Below are 22,615 nucleotides of genomic sequence, written 5' to 3'. Positions count from 1 at the left end.
ATCATGCTTCTCAATTTAAAGTGCAATTGTGGCAAAAAATAATGAGTTTCAGGAGAGCTCCTGTTTATTTAACATCTCTGTTTCCTGTTTGCCCTGGTACAAGTCTCCTCAACTCTTTGAGGACATGAGGAAATACAGCCTGGAGACTTCTATGCCTTGAGCATCCCCAGCACTGATGACAGCTCCAGCCTATTCTGAAGCAGCTTTGTTACTGGTGGAATACCAGAAGCAAACTGTCAAACAGACCTTCAGCTACAGGAGAAATTGTCAGGCACAGGTGACAGAGTGAGGAGGAGTAACACTTTTTGTATTCTAACTGACACAGCTGTACTAAGATCATTGTGAGAGAGAGGGGAAATACAAACTACTATCAGGACATAGAGAGACTGGAAAGTATCTAAGGGAAAACAAAAATTACTAAATACCTTCTTAAAGTTATTTTCGGCTCAGAAAGCTTCTACCCTTTCTGTACCTTCAAAGGATGGTCTTTAAATTCATAACAAGTGGGTACATTACAGTATGTGCAAATCAGGTCACTGTTCATAGAATCTTTTCCTGTCTTAGGTCTGCCATACTGTTTCTATAAGGGAATGGTTTGGGGTTGGGTATATTTTGTTTGTTTGGGGTTTTTTTTGCTTTATATTAAAAGGTGCTGATGAAGGATTGCTTAGAACAATTTTTGTTTGCCCCCTGCTCTTCCCTTAGTCTGTGGCTTTGCACCCATCATAAGCATGAAAAAAATCCTTCTTGATCTATCAGCTCCCCCATACACATTAGTTGGATGTGTCAAGGTTGGTGGCAGTAAAAACACTGGTATGGTTGGTTTGTTTACTTGCAAATAACTGCTTTGCTATTTCTGACTTTGGTCTAGTGGTTAGATTCATACTGTTTTAATTTGGGAGAGCTGCCCATGAGTGCATAATTATTATCAAGTTGAATGTGGTACTTTTCAAAGTGCAGTTATTCTTCCTTAGTTTTTTTAAAATGCTTATCAAAATAGCTGAAGTTAAACTAAGTAGATTTGGATTTTTTATGAAGAATTTATATTTTTATTTGTTTAAAATTCAATAACTTTCTCATAATGAAGTCCCTTTGAAACAGATTAAAAAAAATCAAACCTACCAACATTCTTTAGGAAAGTCAGAAGAACATGAGTACACAATTGCTGACTACCTCCTCCCTGCTTATGGTACATGAAGGAAGCAGGAGTTTAAAAGAAGCAGCTTCTGCCAAGTCAGAATGGCAGAGCTTGTCTGGGAAGATCCGTCCTAGATGCTGAAAGACAGAAAAAGTACAAAATTTGCTTGCCTTGTCTTCTTTTTTCTGAGATAATGTGCAGTTCCAAACACATCTACAGCAGTGGTTATCAGAAAGTCCTTGAAAGTGCTTGTCTGAGAGTGGAGCATGTGACACATTGAGCCCTGCCCTGCAGCAGCAATCTAATGTTCATCTATTGCATGGAACAGTGTCAGTTTCCAAAATGCACAGGTCCTGTAGGAGCCAGGGCATTCTCTGACACTGTCCAGGTCCCAGCTGTTCTGAGTACTCAACATGAAAAGACCCTAGGCTTCCACCTTTATTTAAAGTTGAAAATACTCCTAAGTACTGCTGAACTCTAATTCTATACTCACTGTTTCAGGTCTGAAATCACCCTTGACTTGCATCAGAATTATTCTCGTGGGTTTAATTCCTCTTCCTTCTTAGCAATGTCTTTCTTTCATGTCTGAGCAAGAACACAAAAGTTTAGGTCTTTTGAAAGCTGAAAATGGGAGGGATCAAAGGAAATCCATGTACTTGAAAAGCAAGGCAGTACAGTAGGAGATGGAAGAATGAGTGCAGATGTAATGACTGGAGCACTGTGCAGGCAAATGACCTGAGGGACGGTATTTTGGATGGAATGTGTCACAGAAAGGAAACTCCCACACAGTCCCCCAAATCAATTTTTTTTTTTTTAAGAGAAAGTACACTGCCTCTACCTCTAAGGAACTTTGTCTATTATTATGGAAAAGGAATCAGAGCCTGCATTACTCTGTGGTATATAACCAACAAAACCAGCTCCGTGGAGCAAGCCCTTAGAGCAGGGTGGGCCCCTTTGCGCTTCGGGGCACGGAAGGAAAAAAGCACAGATTTTCAGTCTCCCAGGGCTTCTTAGCAGGTGTTTGGCTTTGTGAGGGCTGCGTGGAAGACAGCAGTGAAGGAGTCAAACTATAGTTAATGTAGCTGGCAATCAGAAGTGTTGCTTCAACAATCTGGGGAAAAGAGAAAATGATTAACTGTAGGTCAATTAGAGGTAAGAATGCCCTTTGATTTTTAGAACCTGTTGACTGCATGGCTTTTGTAAATGGCTTTCTCCCATGGAATTGTTCAGTTTTAAAATGAAGCCCTGTCTTTAAGAGGTAGGTAAAAGAAGTCTCTTGTTGAAAGGTTCCAGCTTACAAAGGATCTGTTGAATATATATAGCTAGTGCAGCAGTCACAAGCACCAGTCCCCAGGGCTAGTATGAAACACCCAGCCCTGATTCTGCCAGCTGGAAAGAAACTCACTTTTCATTTGTAATTACCTTTGGAATTGCCATTGTGAAGAGGAGTTTTTCAGTGCTATTTTTTCCAGAACTTCTTTCTTTCATTTTACTGACTACAATCATGAAGTCATCTCGACAGCCTCCAAAGGTCAGCACAGAAGTGTATGAATAAGAGACCTTCAAATGCTGCAGACAGAGAGTTTGAAAAAGTCATAGTTCTGTAAAAACCTCCAAATGTCTACCTTAAACTAATATATTAGTTTATATTGCTACTTCCTACAAGAACACCAGGTCTCCAGCAGTGAAGGGCAGTAGATAGCTCTATAGGTAAGAGCTGGCAGAGAAAGCTCAAGTGAGAATTGCATTTCCAGTTTTCTCCTGGTGTGCTCAAGGCCTCACTACTTCATAGTACAGATTTTGTTATATTCCAGATGGTGGTAGTAAAGCACACACCACTGAGACTTTGCAAGATGTATGAACATGTTTGCTGCCCTACCTTACACTGCAGCTGTAATTTTCCTTTGTCTGTGGAGTGTTCAAACATAACACTGACTTCCCTCATCTCTCACTTTTACAAATTAACTTCTAATAATAATTCACATTTGAAGTTGAAGACAAACTGTTAGTGACTTTCACTGGACTCAGGGGAATATCTTTCTGTACTAGGTAAGGTATTCCTATGAAAAACTGTTCTTCAACATACCATTGTGTTATAATCCAGTATGCTGATACCATCTTCATTCACAGCTATCCAGACTGGACTGTCTTCCAATGAGGAAGGCAAAATAGGCTAGAGAGAAATAAAATTATTAATTCAGGTATTTCTTGAACACCACAGAATCATATCTCTGATATAAATGTTGAGATTTAAGGATAAAGTGAAGATGAGAAAAAAATCCTAAAGGCTTACTAAAGGCTTACTGGTGTGACCTGGTTTGATTTTTAAGACAGCTTTCCCCAAAATTTGGAATAACATTTTCAGATTTACATACACTTTTTGGAGTAGTGGCACAAGAGATACGAAGATAACAAAGCCTTTGAAGTTAATTAGATGCCATCAGTGTGGTTAAAATTGAAGGAAATGCTAGGACAGAACAACAGCATGGCAACTCTGCTCAGCATATGTGTTTATACTCTTCTATCTGTCAGGAAGGCAGTGAAACCTGCTGGTTTCTATACCGGTGCACCCAGTACCATCACATCGATGCCATTTTGTTTCTTACAAAATCTTACAGCAAATGTGCATCAATTGTCTGTTGAAGATGACTTGTTTTGACTAACAACAGAAAATCTTTCCTGGGAATCTGCTATTACATGGATAATGCCATAGGCTTTGCTGTTTAACTGAAAAGTTATAACATGCATTAATCACCAGGAATACCAACACTATTTCACCTGTGGGTGCACATATTCTATATTCTGATTCTTCAGTATAATCAATTACATATTCTGTCAGTAATCTCAAATACCAGTAACCTCTTCTGACAGCAACCTCTTTTAGTCCTGTCAGTGGAAATAACTGTCTTTTGAAAAGTATGTTGTATATTTATTACTATTTATTTTCTTGTATATTTACTCAAGAGGTCCCTTTCATCAGTAGACCAGAGCAGCTTTGACTTCAAAACAAGAGACATGTAACCATGAAGAAGACCTCCCTCAAGCTTTCAGCAGCAGAAATTTCTGCTGGGATGGGAAAGATGGTTAATGCCAAAACCTGTCTGATTTCTCAGACAGCCATTATGTGCTAAGAAATTACATCAGGCATGAGCAACAGCTACAGAGTTCTAGCCTGGAATGGGGTGAGGGATGGTACAAACTACTGGGGGAACCGCTCCCTGCAGCTGTTCTTTGCTCTCCCACTGATGCCTGTGGGCTGGTACCTTACCCAATGTGTACTTTCATTTCTGTTTCTGCAACAGGACAGTAGCAATACTTGCCTCTCTCATGTGGCAAGGAAAGCATCCAGTTCTGTGTCAAGCAGAGTACAGGACTGAAGGAGCCATTCTCCTTACAGCTGGCATCAGTGCCAGGTGTGACTTAGGGGTGACTCTTCCCTTCCTCCCCCTCTGTGGTATGTAAATGTTATGTTTTAAACTGCCATTGCAGCCTTATTGTCCAGGAAAATTGCTGCCTGAGAAAGCTTTGGCAAGACTTGTAAGGACAGGTAGTAAGTACTCTGCATCATGACCAATTGACACAGCCAGGGAACCTTCAGTATTTCTTTACTGAACACTAGCAACCCCTACTGGTTAGAATATGCTTGTCTTCCTTCGTTTTCAACCTATATGGTACCAGGGCTGCTCCTTCAGAACAGAGTTGTTCAATTTTTAACCTTTCTGAAATAGAAGCATTTTCAACCCATGTTACCAGAGACTGTAGGTATGTCTCTGCTCAGATAATTCACTCTTGGAAACATAAAAAAGTGTGCTCCAGTTACCTTAGCAGCAAATATTTTGGTTCCAAAGAGAGGCCATTTCCGGGCCACTGTCAAATAAATTCGAATGCATTCTGGTGGAGAGCATCCCTGCAGCACCATCCACTTTGTCGCCAGTCTGTCCGTCAGTTGCCTTTAGGAATCCAAGACACAAGACAGTATTATTTACTAATGTCTTCCAAGGAAAGATATGTAGTCTTAGAACAGTTAATAAATGTACCTCTTCACTCCAAAAAGGTTATTCTGCACAGCACTTAGAGACAGGGCTGTTAGCACTATCAGGTCTACAACCTGAATTTAGTTTAGCTCTTCTCTACTTCCACAGACTCTCCCACCTTTCTCATACCTTCCCTGTAATACGCTCTATAAGGAGTGGCAAAATGTATGAACTCACTCTTGATTTGGTTCACTAGGGATGGTTTGGCAGCTCCCTTGCTACATGCAGATGGAAAGTGCTTCCAAAAGGAGGTAACTGTGTTACTTCCACCACTGCATCCCGAAGTAGCTTAGGATCTGAAGGAAGACCATTCTCTCCCTTTAAATCAGATATATCTGAGATCTGTGGCAACATCTGAATTTTGTATTTGAGCTCTCTGCATTGTGTGTGAGAATTTCTAAGTCAGAACATCAAAAAACCCTGCTAAAATATGTCCTACCAGACTTACTGCATGATCTAAAGCAACCCATATAAGCTGGCTTTATGGCTTATTGAAAATGCCAGGCATCTGGATTCAAGTGACACTTGGGGGAAGTGTAAAACATAAAACTCAGAATTCATCTCAGGCTTGGGTTAGTTTTTTGAAACTCAGATGCCTAATTTGGAAGTGAAAGGCCTAAACTTCTTGTCTATAGCAAAATTAGTTGGTGATTTGTCTCTTTTTATATTGCGTTTTCTTTTAGGGGAGCCTTTTCCTGACACTTTTGTTTTGTTTGCATTTCTACATAAAATAATCTTGACAGGGCTCCTTGAAACTTCTTAAATGTAAAGGCAATTTGGCAAGTAAAAGCTGATTTCAGTGCAAAGTATTGAAGAACCAACAGCTTACCTGAGCTGTTCAGGAGTAATGTTTTGCTTGTAGTGTTTGGGGTAGAATTTATCTAAAACCTGGTGGAGAAGATGCTGCATTTTCAATTGTGATGGTCCCCCAGGACTTGAAGATCCTGGTCGATCCAAATCCCCATATTCCACCTAAGACAACATTATAGTTTATAGTGCAACAGAACTATGAGGTTTTTAATGCAGCAGAACACTCCATGAATTCCCATCCTTGATAACTACTGTGTTTATCTGTCATGCAAAAAGACACAGCTGGGGAATGTTGTCTACAGCATTAACCATAGCAAATGTACACAAAAGAGCAACCACTGAGGACATGACTGCCCAAGGAATTATCTACTGATTTAAGAGAGTGGAACATGATCTCAGCCAGGTATATATTGTGAGGAGGCACATCTGTATTAACTTCCAGGCTTTGAGGATTTATTTTCAATTGGCCAATTAAAAGAACAGCATATTTGTAAATAGTTTGGACCACATCCCCCACTTCTTTACCTCAGTTTACACTGCTTTAACAAATACAACCCTCAGTTTTTCAGGTCAGTAAAAAACTATTATACTGCTTATCATGCCCACAACCCACAATGTATGTTTTATGTGGTAAAATACTAAATGCAAGGCTGGAGACCTAATGGAGGATCATGGAAGATGCTCTTCCTGAGTTAGAGGGTATTGGCAGTGCAAGAGGGGAATTTTTTACTATTAATGGAATTCTAGTGGTGGTACTATTTCCGTATCTCTACTAAGGTACTAATTGGAGCAGGTCCAGTGATAGTTCAGCCTCAGTCTGGTTTTTCCAATATTTTTCTTGAGAAGGAAGTGAGACATAGCTAGAGCAAATTTCCCTACAGCAAAAGGTGTTCTAACATAGGCATGCTACTATAATGTGTCTGTCATGGTACATCTGACGGTGTGTTTGTTTGGCACATCGCACTGTGTGTTTGATGTGCCTTTGATGTAAAAGGTCAAACATAGTGTACAGACAAAGGAGGACAGAAGAGAGGATCCTGCCATACTCACCTGAGCCATCAGAGCCACCATTTCCAGAGCTAATTCCTTATTAACAGGAAACCTTCCATTGGCTATTTCACTGCTCACTTGGAAGGCCAGTAGCAACCGCTCCCGGTCTGTCTCACCTTTGGCCTGGCTCCGAAAATACAGTCTAAAAAATAAGGAGGATTGTGAAGGTAAAAAGATACTGTGAACAGAAGGTACAGCTGGAACTTAAATCAAGGTGAGGCAAAATAAAAGTGTGGTTTGGTTTGGGTTTTTTTTCACTGAGGGGGTACTGGACAGATTTGGAAGCAGAGGGTTTCCCTTATGAACAAGATTTGAGCAAGGAGGCTCAGAACATGCATTCCAGCTTAGGAAGCTATTTGAACTCAGTAAGCCAGCCACTTCTAGATAGCGAACCCTTATTAAACACAGATAAATCAGTATCCATTCATCCCAATCAAGCACAGATAGGCAATATTTACATTATGGCTTTCTCTGCTTATCGCAAAGAGAACTACCTCTGCTCTACATGTGTAAACTTTTCCAAGGCAGCCTTGTAGACTTGCCAGCTTGGATTTGACCACTTACACTGAAGACTTATTAAAAAATGCCTCAGTTTGCTTCAGCAGGAAATAGGAGACACAATTAGCCGACTTTGTTCAAGGAAACATACTTGTAAATCAAAGCATCCTATTGTTTTGTATTCCATTGACCCTTGGAATTTTTTTGACATGGTATAGCAAGATTATTAGCTGGGGTTGAAGACACCAACTGGGGGAATGCTTCCCAGAATCATTCCTCATGCTTACAGTCCACAGCAACTAATTCACCTAATAATTTCAAGCTGCATCTATGGCAGTAAATTCCACAATTCCACAACATGAGATATTCATTCCGGTGGATCAGTTTATTTATTTTTATGTCTCTTTGAGATTAACTACCCTCTTAGGACCATATTGACCTTACAAATGTCTTATCAGAGTCGTTGGTGTTAGAACAGTCCAGCCTTGGAAAGACCGTATCAAAACATCCTTGCTGTCTAGCCTATGCACATTCCAGCTCAACAAAACAATACTGCTGTATTTGTTTCACTCCTGAAACAAATACAACCTTCTGGGTCAAAAACAATAACTTCTGCTTTCACCTCTATTATACCAAATAACAAAGTTGACAGAAATTTGTTTCCACCACTACAGTCACCAAAATCTCCACATGTTCAATACTGAACTCTCTGTTCAGTTTTGGGGCAGCCTTTGTTTCGCCTGCAAAGAGAATCCATTCCTTGTTCTCCTACAGCTCTTGATTTACTGGAATTCAGAATTCCTACCTGTATTATAAGTGATTAACTTGTTCCAATTTTTCATTTACTTCCCTTCTCTACCATCTTTCATCATCTAATTTTTGACATTTCTTCCTTTATAAAGCTTGGACACTGCTTCTACATATCTCTTCTACAGCTCATATAATTTAGAACATTGTTCTATCTTTTTTATCTTTGTGATTGTTCCCTTAATTACAAGCTGTGGCATACTTGTTTTCACTAGTGATTTTTCCTTCAGGTCTCTCTTGCTTTCACCTAATACACATTCTTCAATTGTGTTTTAGGATCTAGGCAAATGAAATTGTGCCAAGGATGCCCTATTGTGCTACAGCTAGTTGTTAACTATTTTTAAGTCTAGTCTTTTTACCCCTAGGCCATATGCTTTTGTAAATGCAACAGACAAAACCCATCCCATCTCCTGTAGGATTTAACTGCATCTTAGCTAAAATAGTTTTGGCACCAATGATGCTATAAATTACTGGTCATTTACACAGATATATGCAGTCTAGAATGTTTAATTAACAGCAGTAGTAAGACCACCCAACAGAGAACAGTACCTGTTCTTATAGGTCAACTTTACAATTCTTGTGCCACCTTCATATTTCCCAGGATGCAATTCTTTTAAGGCTTGTTCCCATTTAGAAATGACATCACAGATCTTTAAAAAATATCAAGGAGGGAGGAGACACAAACTTAGGTGAAATATACAGCCAAGGCTTGAGGGGAAAGCAAGTGAATAAAATATTGTGAAACACAGAAGATAAAGAGACAGACTGGATTAGCATAAACACAGCTCAAAGTGACAAAACACATCCTTTTTCTATTGCTCAGTATATAAAAACTAAAGCATTCCAACTGAAAACTCCAGCTGTAACCTGCAGGCGTTAGAATTCTGGTCTAGTAGAATACTGGTCATGTAGCAATGAATGAATTCTGGTCACATGAATTCTGGTCTGGTAGTAATTCTCGTGGCTATGCCTACGTTAGCAAGTAGCAAAGCTCAGGAGGAACAGATCTGCAGAGAAACACCCATTCCTAAGTCTACATGCCCACACTAGTAGTCTGACCAAGTGATCTGAAAGTCCTCTACTATGTTGGATGACAACTTCCAGTTCATCTTTCATGTAAAAAGAATCAATTTCCTGCTCTCAGATTACTCCTTAAAGTGAGGAATGTGGTAAAATTGGTTAATAGGAATGATTGGTTAGGCTTACTTAAAAAGTGCCCTCTTGAGCCAAACTAAAGCACTAATGTCCTCTGAACAGCAGCAGAATGTGCATGGATATACCAAACCCTTGCATGTGAATGTCCAAATTTTGGGAATGTTTGGTCCTAGAGTCCAACTTTGTAACTCAGACATTTTCCATAATAACATGGGTTTTGATTGGTTTTTTCCTTCCATTCAGCTCCTCCTAGTTATTCTAGTTCTTTTACAAGTGGTCTAATGAAGACCCCTACTTCTCTTTGGATGGCATCTCAATGAAAGGAATGTGAACATAAGAAGCCACATGAAATACATAATCTGACCTCTAAACCTCTCTTAAGCTACTGAGATTTACTGGTTATTATTTATTTGCCAAGGCAAAGTGATGCCTTTGATTGTCTCAAGCTCCTTTGTTTACTCTGATACCTCATCTCTCCAGATGGTCCAATTACCAGCAAAGCTCCAGATTATCTGATCTTTACCAGGCCATGAAAACAAATTATATAATTTGGCACTGTCTGGGGTAGTTTTCTTTCAAACCATCTTTTTCAAAGTTATTGGCATCTTCTCCCTCTGTTGCTTAATGTGAAATTTTACACTGTGTAAAACTGATTGTTTAAGCTCCCTACAGTTCTCAGGACTTCTTCAAAGTTGCACTACAACTATTCCTCCACTAATGCTGTACTACAAATTATTCTCACAGGTTTGTACCAAAATCTGATAGGTGTCATTCATGGCAGCCAGCCTGCACAGTTAAGGCAGTCTTTCAGCTGCAGCATGGGTAAAAATCCCCATATGAAAGTCACAGGTGCTAACACTTTATCTGCTTTTTTTTTCCCTTGATCTAGGGCACAACACTCTTTCTTAAAGTGAAGCTCTAGTCAGTAGAGCTTTCTCCCCTATATATGCTTATCAACAGTGAAAGCCTGAGTTATCTGGAGACAGCAAGGAGATACTTCATAATCCAACAGACGGAATTTATACAGACATGCCAAAAGATTCACAGCCTAACATAATTTTGTCTCAATTAGGAGTGTCACATTTGATGTCAGTTGTGATATCTGATCATGCTGGCTAGCTCATATTTCAATTTTGTAGTCAAGACAAATTAAACTTTAATATGTACTAAAATCTGAGCTAGACTTTTTAAAAATTGACCAATTTATCACCTACTAAAATAGGTCTTTCTATTAAGAACTATATCAGATTAGGCTAGCTAATTATAGAATCATAGAATCATTTAGTTTGAAAAAGACCTTTAAGATGAGCAAGCCTAATCATCAAACCAGCACTGCTAAATCTACCACTAAACCATGTCCCCAAGTGACACATCTACAGGTCTTTTAAATAGCTCCAGGGCAGTGACTTCACCATTTCCCTAGGCAGCCTGTTTCAATGCTTGAGAAACTCTTTCAGCAAAGTAATTTTGTCTAATCTTTGCTGCCCTTCTCTGGACCTGCTCCAGCACCTCAATGTCTTTCTTACTGTGAAGGGCCTAAAACCAGGGCTGAGTACAGGCAGACAGTCCCTTCCCTGCTCCTGCTGGCCACACTGATACAGGCCAGGATGTCATTGGCCTTCTTGGCCACCCGGGCACACTGCTAGACGTGTTCAGATGGCTGTTGACCAAGACCTTGAGGTCCTCTTCCTCTGAGCAGCTTTCCAACCACTATTCCCTCAGCCTATAGGGCTGCTTGGGGTTGTTGTGACCCAAGTGCAGGAATCTCATCTGTGAATACAAATCTAGATAGACAATATCCAAGCTTATTTGATCTTAATTAATTAACAAAAATTTATTAATCATTTAGCAGTCCTTCAAAAGATGTATACTAAAGGTAGCAGAGGAGAAAAATAAATACCTTCATATTGCCAGGCAAACAATGTTCCAAATTCCTGCCAGAAGGATCATCTGTGAACAGAGAAAATCCCGTATGGGATGGCTTCCTCATTCCTGTTTCCTGGTTCAGTCTCTGAATGAATTCATCAACAGTTGAGGAACCATCGAAACCTACAACCTGCAATGAAAGAGGACTTAACTGAGGATACAAGAATTGTGACTATTGATGGGTATCACAACTAATGACGGTGGTTCCCTACGGATTAGCATCTCAGGATTAACTGCCAGCTCCAGTGATAACACTTGTGTACTGACTCCCTTAATATCACATTCTTTCCCGTATTGAGACACTTCCAACTTCTCTTCCTTTTTCTCAGCTACCTTCTCTTCCTAAGATCTGTAGAGCTAGGGGTGAATTCCTTTCACTTTTTTGGGAAATCAGCTAAACCAGCAAGGAGGAGAAGCAGTGTTTATCTCCCAGTATGTATACTGGAGAGAGGTATCAATACCATGGTGCCACCCACCCACATGAAGGAGGCAGGTTATGGTGCAGTCCTCTAGTGCCCAGCAGAAAGGCAGCTGTGGTGGCTCACCTGGTACGTTCCATTCATGAAGTGCACTGGGATGCTGAAGGGGAGTGAGTGGTGGTAGGGATTTCTCAGCAGGATGGACACGATCTCCATCCGGGAGGGCTTGGCTTCCCGCTCTCCAGCCTGCACCGTGCGGTCTACTGATCTCTGGCAGTAGATGGCATACTTGCCTATCTCACTCCTAGGCAGAGAGGGGGAGAGAACCACAAACATGCTCCAAGTGCCACGTCCTCTTCAATTTCCCATGCCATGCCAACGCATTCCTCCCTCAGGCTTTTGCTCCAGCAAAGATATGTCTCTATGCAGATCCACTGTTCATATCAGCCGACTAACAGCTCAAGTGAAAAGCCACAACACAAACCTGAGCTCCAAGGATCTGTAAAACTAAGGCACACAATGGACTCTCTAGGAAACACAATGTGGACTGGACACATACCCTCTTCTGTACCCTGTTGCCATCATAGTATCTGTCAAGTCAAGATCAATTCACCCTCAAACTTGCTGTCATGCCAGTGGAATTTAGTTACTATCATGTCAAGTCCTGGTAAATACTGAGTTGTATAACCCTGTGAGATTAATGCATTTCAAGTTATGTTTATTAATTTACATAGTTGTACAAATTGTAAGTTTCCATTAATCCTATCTGCCAACCAAGAGACTTGACGGGGATTCCAAGCAAGCTTAGATTTGTTGACAGTTCAATACAGGATAGGGGAAGTTACAAAGATGATAGGTTTACTGTCTACTGAAGAGAGTGCTCCATTGAACAGCATCAAAAAGATTAGGTGTCTCCAAAGTCAAGCAAGAATGGTCAACTGCACCTTGCACAAAAATGTTAGGAATGTATATACTCAGTAAGTTCTGAAATTGAAGGATTTGTATGGATTTGTAACTGTGCTATCACTTTCTAGGGGAAAACAATTTCACTCAAAATGCCTTCAGGAGCTCAGTACATTACTAAAGCTCCAGTTAAATCCCTACAAGCAGCATGGAAGTCAGGAGTTCTGGCTTTTCACTGCAGCAATATATTTCTCACCTCCCCAGTACTGAACTTGGACAATATTCAGATAGATAATCTTGCTTCATCAAGAAGCTGTTATGTCTGGTTTCCAGATGCTCCTGAGCCCTGTGACTTCTCACTTAGAACTCAGCCCCACTTTTCTTCCTCTCTTAGAGACTGAGACTGGATATCTATGCTGAGATCACCTTTCACGTGATAAAAACAATACTTAGAATTAGGATCTATAATTCTTCTAATTAAAATCTTTTAATACCTAGAATAGATCTAGACCCATAGGCATTATGCAATGTAAACATTCCAGTGTCTTGCTTGCTGTGGGAAACAGGGAAAGTATATCTAATTAACTGGTCAAGAAAAAGCTGTAGCTACCCCATCCAAAAAGAGGTAAGTGGTCCTAGAGCTAGGGAGAAGGAGCCATGCTAAATCCCATTTAGCAACTGCTCCAAATCTAAGCTAAACTACAGGTGAACATAGGCTCTTTTTAATGTAATTTTTGGATTTTGTCTAGCCCTAATAATTGTTTCATAGCTGGATCATATAAATACATTTCCTCTTTGTTTCTGCCTGGCATATATTTGTTCACAAGGGTGCTTTTGGGCAGACCATCAGCATAGCAGAGCTTGAAGCTGATGTAATAAATCAGTTTCACACTGCCCAGCAAATCCTTGTGAAATTCAACAGTCTCCAACAGCAGAGCAGTTCCACTAGTGAGTTGAATGGGCTTAAGTTCAACTTAAGTTGAATTTAAGTAATCTGGGAGCTGATAATGGACAAGTTTGAAGAGATGGTTCCTAGCACTAGACAAGAGATCCCTAACATGTTGTCTTAGCAAATGGAGAGAGAGCCTGAACACTGCGGAGTGCCCAATGCCTGTATTTTTGCTTTTGAGAAGAAATAGCAAATGAGAGGCAACAGTTAAGAAAATTAAATACTTGACAGAAGTACACATTTCCTTTGCAGTGTCAGGAGACTTTTAGCTTGAGTCCAATGGTAGATTTAGGCTTATTAATTGAATATGAATATTTGTTTGAAAGGATTTTTTACTTTTACTGTTTTACTTTTGTCTTAAAACTGTGTATTTTTGCAACAGACAATGAGACATCACTAGCAGTGACCTCCCTGCTAAGGACACAGTGGGATACACTGAAGACCAGATCACCATGGAAACAAACACAGAGCACAGCAGGAACAATGGAGAACAACTTCTTGCTGTTACCATAGTTACACTCAAAAGAAGTAAGAGAAAACAGTTCAAGCACATGTTTCAAAAACAAACAGGTTTGTTTGTTTTTCCTAACTTTTTTACAGTTCCCTGAGATGTTAAGGCCTCACTTTTGTTCTGGCACTTTGCCTGCTAACCTGACAGCAGAATGTAACCACCTAAAACTTAAGTAATCCATTCCAAGTAATTACTTCAGTCTGTCTTTCTGTCAATAAAAGAAAGTAGCTGCATAAGCAAAAACTTCCCAACGTAACTCCAGTTATATCTACAAAAAGGTCTTTTGCAAGTATAGGTCACTCAGTTTTGTGAACTAGCTTCATCTAAACGACAAATTATTGTGAATGGTTGAAGGCACACAGCTTTACACAACTGGGAGCCTTCTGACCTCCCTCTCAATATATATCTGTAGGTGTGTGTTCCAGAATTGCTGCCCTCTTTATCTGCAGTGAGTGCATGAGGCAGTCAGCTGAGCAGATTGAAATGCTGTTGCAGTCCTTACCTGGGGTCTGCGTGTCGCTGCAAGTGCTGTTTGATGTACCAGAGGAAGTGATGTTGAGGCAGGAATAGAGGAGCACATAAAGCCAGGAGCTGCCAGCACTGTGAACACAAAACTGGAAATCACTCTTGTTTTGTACTTTTTACCTGTTGTCTTTCACAGACTACTACAGCCAAAATGATGGACAGTGACAAGTGCTTTTTCGAGTGACCCTTTCTGGACATGTAGTTCAAGATGTTTCAGAGGCAGTAATGTTCAGACTGCTCTTCGGTATCTCAGTCTGGACTCTGAGAAGAGTTCTATATGATTGGCTACTTCTGAACATTTGACTTCTGTGAATTTCTGTAACTACAATTGAGTCAACAATTAAGACCTAAATTAATACTATGTAACAGAAAATCATAACCAAAAAAGAAAAGTTTATTTCAAATTAGATCCATTATTATTCAACGTGATTTTAATGTCTCATTTGAGCTGGGAATATTGTAATTGCCTATGTACATTCATGCTGTAACTTGTTCCTTTTCTTTACCCAACAATTACAGTGCAAGATTTAGATTTCATGGTTAATAATACTATTCATGACTTGTATGCTGTTGATTACCCAAAATGCAAAACAAAATTAATACCATGTGACAGTTATAGCAAGACAACACAAACTACGAACTTTGGTCCTGAATATGGTCTGAATAGACTATTTGCAAGTGGTAAACAGTTACATTTAAACTAAAATTTATTTTTCAAGTAGTTATATTCTTAGTGCTCTTCTTTGCAGATCAGTGCTGAGATTCTCTTTCCACCAGCACACCTTTAGCATAAGCACTATTTTAGGAGAACCAGTCTGATAGCTACTAATTAAAACCATGGGATTAAATGGAAAGTTTTTGCAGGGTGGCACTAAATAAAGAGGAACTGACCTGAATGACTGAGTGGTTCTGGGGTTGTCGGCAGCTGGTCTGTTTAACAAGCTGACAGTAAATTTCATTCTGCAGCTCAGTATGTGTTAAGCACACCTGCAGTGCTGTCTGGGCAAGTGACACATGGTAATCAATAGAGGACGCCTCCACAGGAACGTTGATGAACAGCTGACAGGACTGTGAAAGAGTAGAAGTTAGTTGATGCTACTAATACAGCAACTTTTCTCTGGTACCTTCTAGGCTAGGTTCACCAGATGTATTTATTAACTTACAGACAGTTAATAAATAACCTTGAGAGGAGGGAAGAGAGTCAATACTTAATTCCTATTCCTTCTTCCTTAGTTATGGCAACTAGAAAATTTACTCAACCTCCTCCCATCTAAGGAACTTACAAGTCAGCAAAAAAATTGAGGCAAAAATGTCCTTCCTGCCTTCCATGCCTGAATTTTACCTTGTTCACACTGTCCAGTCTCTTTCCTGATCTTATACTTGGAGAGTACAACTCCAATGGCTTCACCACCGGTCTTACTGAGGCAACTGAGTTTGCCAGTGAATTGTTTCTGTTTCCTTCAATCCAACCATTGGAGAGGAAAAAGAAGGACAAAGCTAACTTTGAAGCATGAAGTCTGTGGGGAGCATTACCTCTAAACCCAGATTCTGCACAAGAAAAGGTAAATCTCCAAAGAATGAATGACATTTAAAATCCAACAGTTCTCATGTAATTAAATGAACCAGCAAGCCTGTCTAAAGCAACCCATAGTGACAATAAACATTGTACAACATGACCAAACAACGTTACTGCCCCATCAACATAGCAAAATAACTGAAAATATGTAATGTCCCTTTAAATACCTTAAAAAGTTTCAGAGCTTCAGTCTGTAGAGCCTCTGATGGCAGAGTAGTGAGGGATGTGTGCAACCCATCTTTACTGTAGCACAACATAGGATGCTTCCACAGAGGAGAATCTGAGGTAGCAGATGGGCAAAAACATGCAGTGTCAGAAACAGGAGAGAGAGAACAGTGTCCATGTTGACAAGGAGCTTTCCTGAGATGGCAGAGCACCAGAGGAAGCAGCACTGCACTAGGCCACATTATCTTTGGTGACACTTCACTGATTTCAGCAAAGCCCACCACGGATAAGGAGTCACCAGCAGCATTAGTCATTAGCCGAAAGAAGTATTGGCATCCTCAGTCCTGCTACACCAGAGCTTCCTGTCAGCTGGATTCTGGTGAGAAGCTGCTCAGGTGTGTGTCAAACCAGAGACACAAACCCTGCCAGGGCAGCTGCCTGCAATGGGGGGTCTTTGTTAGTGTAAATAAGTCACTATTCAACAAGAAGCAAGGTTCACATATGGGTCCAGAATATGTGAGAGCACAAGAAAAGAGTTTTAAGTATGAATGCAAATGTTAATACATATTTGAGAACATGGTGCATAAACATAAATGCATGAGCAGGTATCAAAGATGAGGACGGACGGACGGACGGATGGATGGATGGATAGATAAAGGTTTATATGTGCAGACAGAGAAACAGATGGGAGGGCAAATGTGTTTGAGTGTGTTTAAAGAAAAGAGCACATACTTGTATGGTCAAGATTACCTGAAAAGGAAAATCAAGACTAACAAAGACAGGAAAAAAATTAAAGCACCAGTTCTTTATTTTAATTTGAATTACTGTTACAGACATTTCAGAGGCTTTGATAAATGATGTGACAATGTGATGGACTTGTCTGAGAACAAGAGACCATATGATGTACTACTGAGAATCCCCTTCCCTCACCTTTGACTGTATTAAACTGGGAATTTAAATTATTCTTCCTTATGCTTTGCTACCATAGAAGAGTTTGTGGTGCTTACTTACTAGGGTCTCCCTCAGCATCCAACAGTTTTCCAATGAGTTGTTCATAAGATGTGCCTACTGAAGCATTACTGCTACCAGCTGCAACGGTCAGATGGTACAGCCAGGTGTTCTAGGCATAAGGATGAGAACAGGAGGGGTCAATTCAGACCTGTTTTCTACAAACAGGTTAAGCCTGTATGGCCCATTTACCAAAAGACCCTTCTCTCCAAAAAAAGACTGCTTTCCATACCTTCTCCTGTTTGGTGCGGATAAGTAAATATGTGGGACTCTGGTCCTGTGGGTGAATCACCAGTGTACAGTGGGATGAGAAAAGTCCTCCACCAGTAGTTTCATAATCTTCATCAGAGTCACAGGAACGGTCTACTTCTTCCACCTTGGACTCACGCAGAGGCAGATGCCCTAAAGGACACTATGAGGAGCAGAAGCACATTAGATAAATGTAACTCATCTCCCAGTATGGACTGGGAACATTGGGAAAGAAAAGCCAAGTAAAAATGCTGACAGTTCTGTAAAATGGAAGGAATAAATAATTCAGTGTTTAGCTAATGTAATATTGCACTTCTAGAGAATCTTTTCTTCCATAAAGTACTTACAAAGTGTATCACTAATTTTATTTTTATTGGGAGAGCATCTACAGGTTAAAATGAGACAATGCAAATAAAAATATTTTTTTTCCCAAAAGATACTACTTTCTTCCCACTATACTTGAGGGTCAGGTGCTCGGTATCCTGATCCACTGTTTTCTGACCTGGTCAGACTTTCTGCTTGCTACTGGAAAAGAAATTCTTTGAAAATTTCATAAGTAGTTAGATTCAGACAAAAAAGAAGTTATCTGCTGTGCTAACTCTGGAGGTCGATCCAGAATATGAGTCACACTACTTTTTGATGTTCTAAAACTTGTGTTTGACATCACTAAGACAAAGTAATGGACTATTGGGCAAGGTGTCCAGAAATGGAAGCATATTACACTGATTACCTCCCTCTTCCCAGAATGTTGATGCTATCTGTTTTCATGATGATAATGTGGGATCTATCAGCTGCTGTATAAAAGTGTGCTCAGAAGGCTACACAAGACTAAATGGAGCAAGTGAGGAACAAGATATAGAGTGATCTAAAAAAGAGCAATCACTTGCCTTTTAAGTCTGCTGTCATTTAAGCTTAAAAATGGCAAAGGAGGGTCCAGGAATAAAAGGAGAAAAAGGAATTACCTTATCTTCATGATTTCGATAGTAGTAGAAAGTTTTTCCAATCAGTGCGCACCAGACCAGCTTAGAGTGACCATGCTTGACCTGTAAGGAGGACAGACACATCCGTGCTTTTATTATCAGCAGTACTGCCAGAATGAATTTCTAGGACTTCAACTTTCAAGTCAACTCTCCCTTAATACTTTGCATATATTTTTTGTTTTATGCTAATATAAGCTCCCCTCAAAACATACAGGGCCACCCCTTCCAAAAACAGGCAAGTACATCCCACCCAAGCACATGGGACATGGGTGCTTAGGAGAATGAGTCTAAGAGTTTGTGAAGTGTTTTACTCATTCATAATTACTTATCATTTCTGTATACAATATTAAGGATGACCTTTTAAAGATTATAAAAACAAATCAGTTCATCTCAGCAAGAAAAGACCAGTCAACCCGTAGTCTAGACAGCTGTTTCCTACTGCAGATGAATAACCTTCAGATGCAGGTTGTCTTTAGCCATCTTAGAACCTGACAATAATGACATTAAAATATTCACAGTAACTTGCAATGTCAAACTAATCTATGGAAATGATATAAAGACTAAGAATTTTCTGCCATTGCACTTTGTATTAATGTACCTACAGACTATTATGACAGAACTAACTGCTAACCTGGAATCACACAAGACATTTTTTTGCAACTCTCCTATATCACCAAGTTAAAGATCATTTAAATGTGACACTCAACAGTGTTGATTTTTTTACTGTGACATGCTATGAATTCTGCTGAAGAAAAGCATACATAAGCTAGATATTTGTTATTACTTCCGACTTGCCAGTCAGTACCTTTCAGTAGCCTTGTTTGTTCCATCCTTTATCACTTATATAAATGTTTCACTCTGAAATACAGAAATCTACAGCCACTTTTCCTTCTTTCCCTACTCTTTCAGACAGTAAAATACTGATTTTTTGCTCTCATTTGCTGTGCAAACCAAGAAGCTGGCACACTTCGGAGCTAAACACAAAGTATGAAATATTTTACCTTAGTGAGCCAGCCTTTCACAGTAGGTTTAGCATCACTGTGAGGAACACCAACAGGACCGCTCACTTGTACTCTCAGGATACTCTGTAGGACATGAATCCATTCCTCCAGGATGTTGGGAGAGTCTGCTGTCAGGAAGTAGGTTCTCTTTTCTGTCACAAGCTGGAAGGAAAATGAGTGAGAAAGTATATACCTGCACATCTAAAAATCTTCTCTTTAGTTGCTGAGTTTCTTTATCCCATAAAGACTTTTTGGTTATTCAGGAGAGATCTTTTGAGGGTAAGAAAAAAGGTGCTAATCCTCAAAGCCCAAATGAAAAAAACGAAACTCAGATGAATCAAATTCTCATAAGCTCTCTTGCTGTGGCTTTGTGTCCTCTCTCATCCTTTCTTGTTTCTCAGTGCTGCTGCTAATTTTTCATTTTAAAGGTGACTACATAAATGTGGGGTTTTGCTGCCTTCACTTTGTATTGTATTTTGCCTTCATTATAATGTGTCTGAGAGGAAAGATGCTATAAATCTAATAGTATTAGGCCTTAGCAACTTCAGTTCCATAAGGGCAGAAGGCAGCTCACAAGCTAGGCCATGTACCTTTCAAAGTATAAAAGAAACTTTAATGCTGCTTTCTAATTAAGTCAAAAATGACTTAAAAGTGAACCCAGTTATGGGCTAACTTCTAATACTTTAGAAGTCATTTTCTAAAAGGAATCAACTATTCAAATGTTTCTTTACACGCCTCTAGGCATGTAAAGTCAGGCTTGAGATCATGTGAGAGAAGTCTCTCATAAAAATCTTAGGTACTAGCTGGTTTTAATAGTTGTAAGAATCATTTTCCCTCACAGATTTCAAGCTCTAACTCCTGCAAAAAAAAGAAAAGCATTATGGTGTAAAACCAGACAAAAATAAATGCAGATTTATTTCAGTTTCAAAAGGGTGTATTAGGGTTACAATTTAGCTCTTTCCTCATTATTAATCAGACTAACTGCCTGGTTTGGCCAGGAAACAGAGACCAGATCAAGTGAGCTCATATCAGCTGAGACACACAATGCCATTCAGTCTGAATTAAGTGCCTCACTCACCCAGCTGCTGAGTGCATGGCTATATGCAGGGTAAAAAAGCAACACCTACCTGGAATGTTTGGGACCCTTCACCCCTGACAATTTGGCATGAAGAATTCAGCTCCAGCTGCCCTTGTGGTTTGCGGATAACATCACTCTGAGGAAAGAAAAGCAAACAATTTTTTCAGTAGGAAACCTCAGATGGATCTTAGATTACTTAAATACAGCATAATATGCACGTACAGGTTGGAGTTTGCATTCATGAGCTGGAAAGGACAACCTAAGTCTGCCAGGTGAAATATGAGACTGTGTGATCCCATTGCAAAAGTCTCCTCAATAGTGGCAGACAATATAACAAGAGCAGTGCTAATAAATGTTGTCTTATGAAGTTCAAATTAGACATTACGATTAATAAAACAAAAGCAAGCCCAAACAAACACCAACAAACCAAACCCTTTCTAAGTGGGAAGGCAGTACAACATACAATATGTACCAAGACAGTGGCTGAATTTCCACCTTCAGAAGTTTTCAAGATTCAGCTAGACACTTGTTAAGTGACAAGTTTATTAATAATAACTTTGTTCTTCATTTGATGCATACAGTGAATCATTCTAGTACTGGTAATGCTTTTCAAAACAGTGACATGTCTAACCAAAAGTGTTTTTTCAGTATAGTAAATTTCTCTGTGCCTCTAGTGCCTCTAGAGGGGAGGAAATACATCCCAGTGACTTACCGGAGATTTGTAGTACATGATTTGTCTGTTTCTGAGAACAAACCATCGTCTTTTCCACGTCTTTACCTGGCTGCCCATTTTCAACAAGTAGCCTGATTTCTCCATGGGTTCCTGGAGGACAGAGGAAAGGGGAGAGGAGGTCATCTTGCACCTCTCAAAATACAAATGAAAATGTGCTGAAATCAAGCCCAGCCATTTGCTGCACCTCCCATAATTTTCTGCTTTGTTTAACAGCAGCCCTCAAAGATCATTTCACTGATTGTTTGATGTACTGTAAACTTATTTCTCTTCCTACCGAGGCACTGATTTTCCAAATAAAAGTGAGATTCCTTGAGCTCAAAAAGGCTGTCTCTATACCATGATTAGACTCCTGTTCCTTGTCTGATGTTTGATCTCTTATATTGAAGAGTACAGACTTTAATGCTGCCTGTTGAGAGGTTTCTTTCCTTCCTCCTTCCTTCCTCTGAATTCCCAAATTTATTTTGTCCCAAAAGTGTAAGGCCATCATTAAAATAGAATACAACTGCAGGACATCAATATATACTATATACTATTTATATACTATAAATTATACTTTTACCTAACCACATAAAGAAATTGCACCTTCTTTTGAAGCACCAGATGGTGTCTTTTGATACCAATCAGCTGGACCAATAGCCCAGCTTGCTAGAGCTTCACTCTGCAGGGGGATTGCTCAGTATCCTATAGTTACACTATTCTTTTTTAAGGCCAAGGCTCTGTTTGCAGCCCTGTGCAAGTGTAACACAGCAGTTACAGTGCAAGCCTTACAGAGCAGATTCCACCATCAGTGGAATAGGAAGATGTTCGCTGTAGCTTGTGTTCTGGCTCTGAATAGTCACCATCCAAGGAGTAGGCATCAGGAGGGATGGCATAGTCACTCTCAGAGCTCAGTGAGGACACAGATACACCTGCTCAAAATAAAGGAAGGAAGAAGAGTCATGGCTAGACAAAAGCATGCACTGAATACTGTACACTCCAAAAACATTTCTGCATTCACCATTAAGGTTTTGGTTTGTTTTTTTTTTTTTTTTTTGTTCAAGGAGGACAAATCAGAACAGACTTTGGAAACTCAAACCCACTAACATGACTTCTGAGCCCTT

The 22,615-nt window shown here is 39.8% G+C and overlaps 1 protein-coding gene across 2 annotated transcripts in view; it reads right to left on the bottom strand.

Moving 5' to 3' along the window:
• Positions 1–593: 593 nt before the first annotated feature.
• PLEKHH1 (pleckstrin homology, MyTH4 and FERM domain containing H1) overlaps positions 594–22,615 on the bottom strand; it is a 70,881-nt gene continuing 48,859 nt past the window's right edge. For both annotated transcript variants that reach the window (XM_050974870.1, XM_009101980.4), the window contains exons 11-29: positions 22,284–22,423; positions 21,495–21,605; positions 20,832–20,918; positions 19,705–19,866; positions 18,686–18,766; positions 17,707–17,886; positions 17,478–17,586; positions 16,469–16,581; positions 15,617–15,793; positions 14,703–14,800; positions 11,964–12,141; positions 11,393–11,548; positions 8,887–8,987; positions 7,033–7,174; positions 6,002–6,144; positions 4,959–5,088; positions 3,225–3,311; positions 2,561–2,707; positions 594–2,249 (exon numbers count right to left, since the gene is read on the bottom strand). In XM_050974870.1, the coding sequence (XP_050830827.1) occupies positions 2,073–2,249; positions 2,561–2,707; positions 3,225–3,311; positions 4,959–5,088; positions 6,002–6,144; positions 7,033–7,174; positions 8,887–8,987; positions 11,393–11,548; positions 11,964–12,141; positions 14,703–14,800; positions 15,617–15,793; positions 16,469–16,581; positions 17,478–17,586; positions 17,707–17,886; positions 18,686–18,766; positions 19,705–19,866; positions 20,832–20,918; positions 21,495–21,605; positions 22,284–22,423 (2,519 nt within the window). In that variant the 3' untranslated portion in view covers positions 594–2,072. The remainder of the gene's footprint in view (positions 2,250–2,560; positions 2,708–3,224; positions 3,312–4,958; positions 5,089–6,001; positions 6,145–7,032; positions 7,175–8,886; positions 8,988–11,392; positions 11,549–11,963; positions 12,142–14,702; positions 14,801–15,616; positions 15,794–16,468; positions 16,582–17,477; positions 17,587–17,706; positions 17,887–18,685; positions 18,767–19,704; positions 19,867–20,831; positions 20,919–21,494; positions 21,606–22,283; positions 22,424–22,615) is intronic.

Source organism: Serinus canaria, chromosome 5 (assembly GCF_022539315.1).
Source record: "Serinus canaria isolate serCan28SL12 chromosome 5, serCan2020, whole genome shotgun sequence".
NCBI lineage: Eukaryota > Metazoa > Chordata > Aves > Passeriformes > Fringillidae > Serinus > Serinus canaria.
The sequence above is the reverse complement of the archived record's forward strand: the minus strand, read 5'-3'. Positions and strand labels throughout refer to the sequence as shown.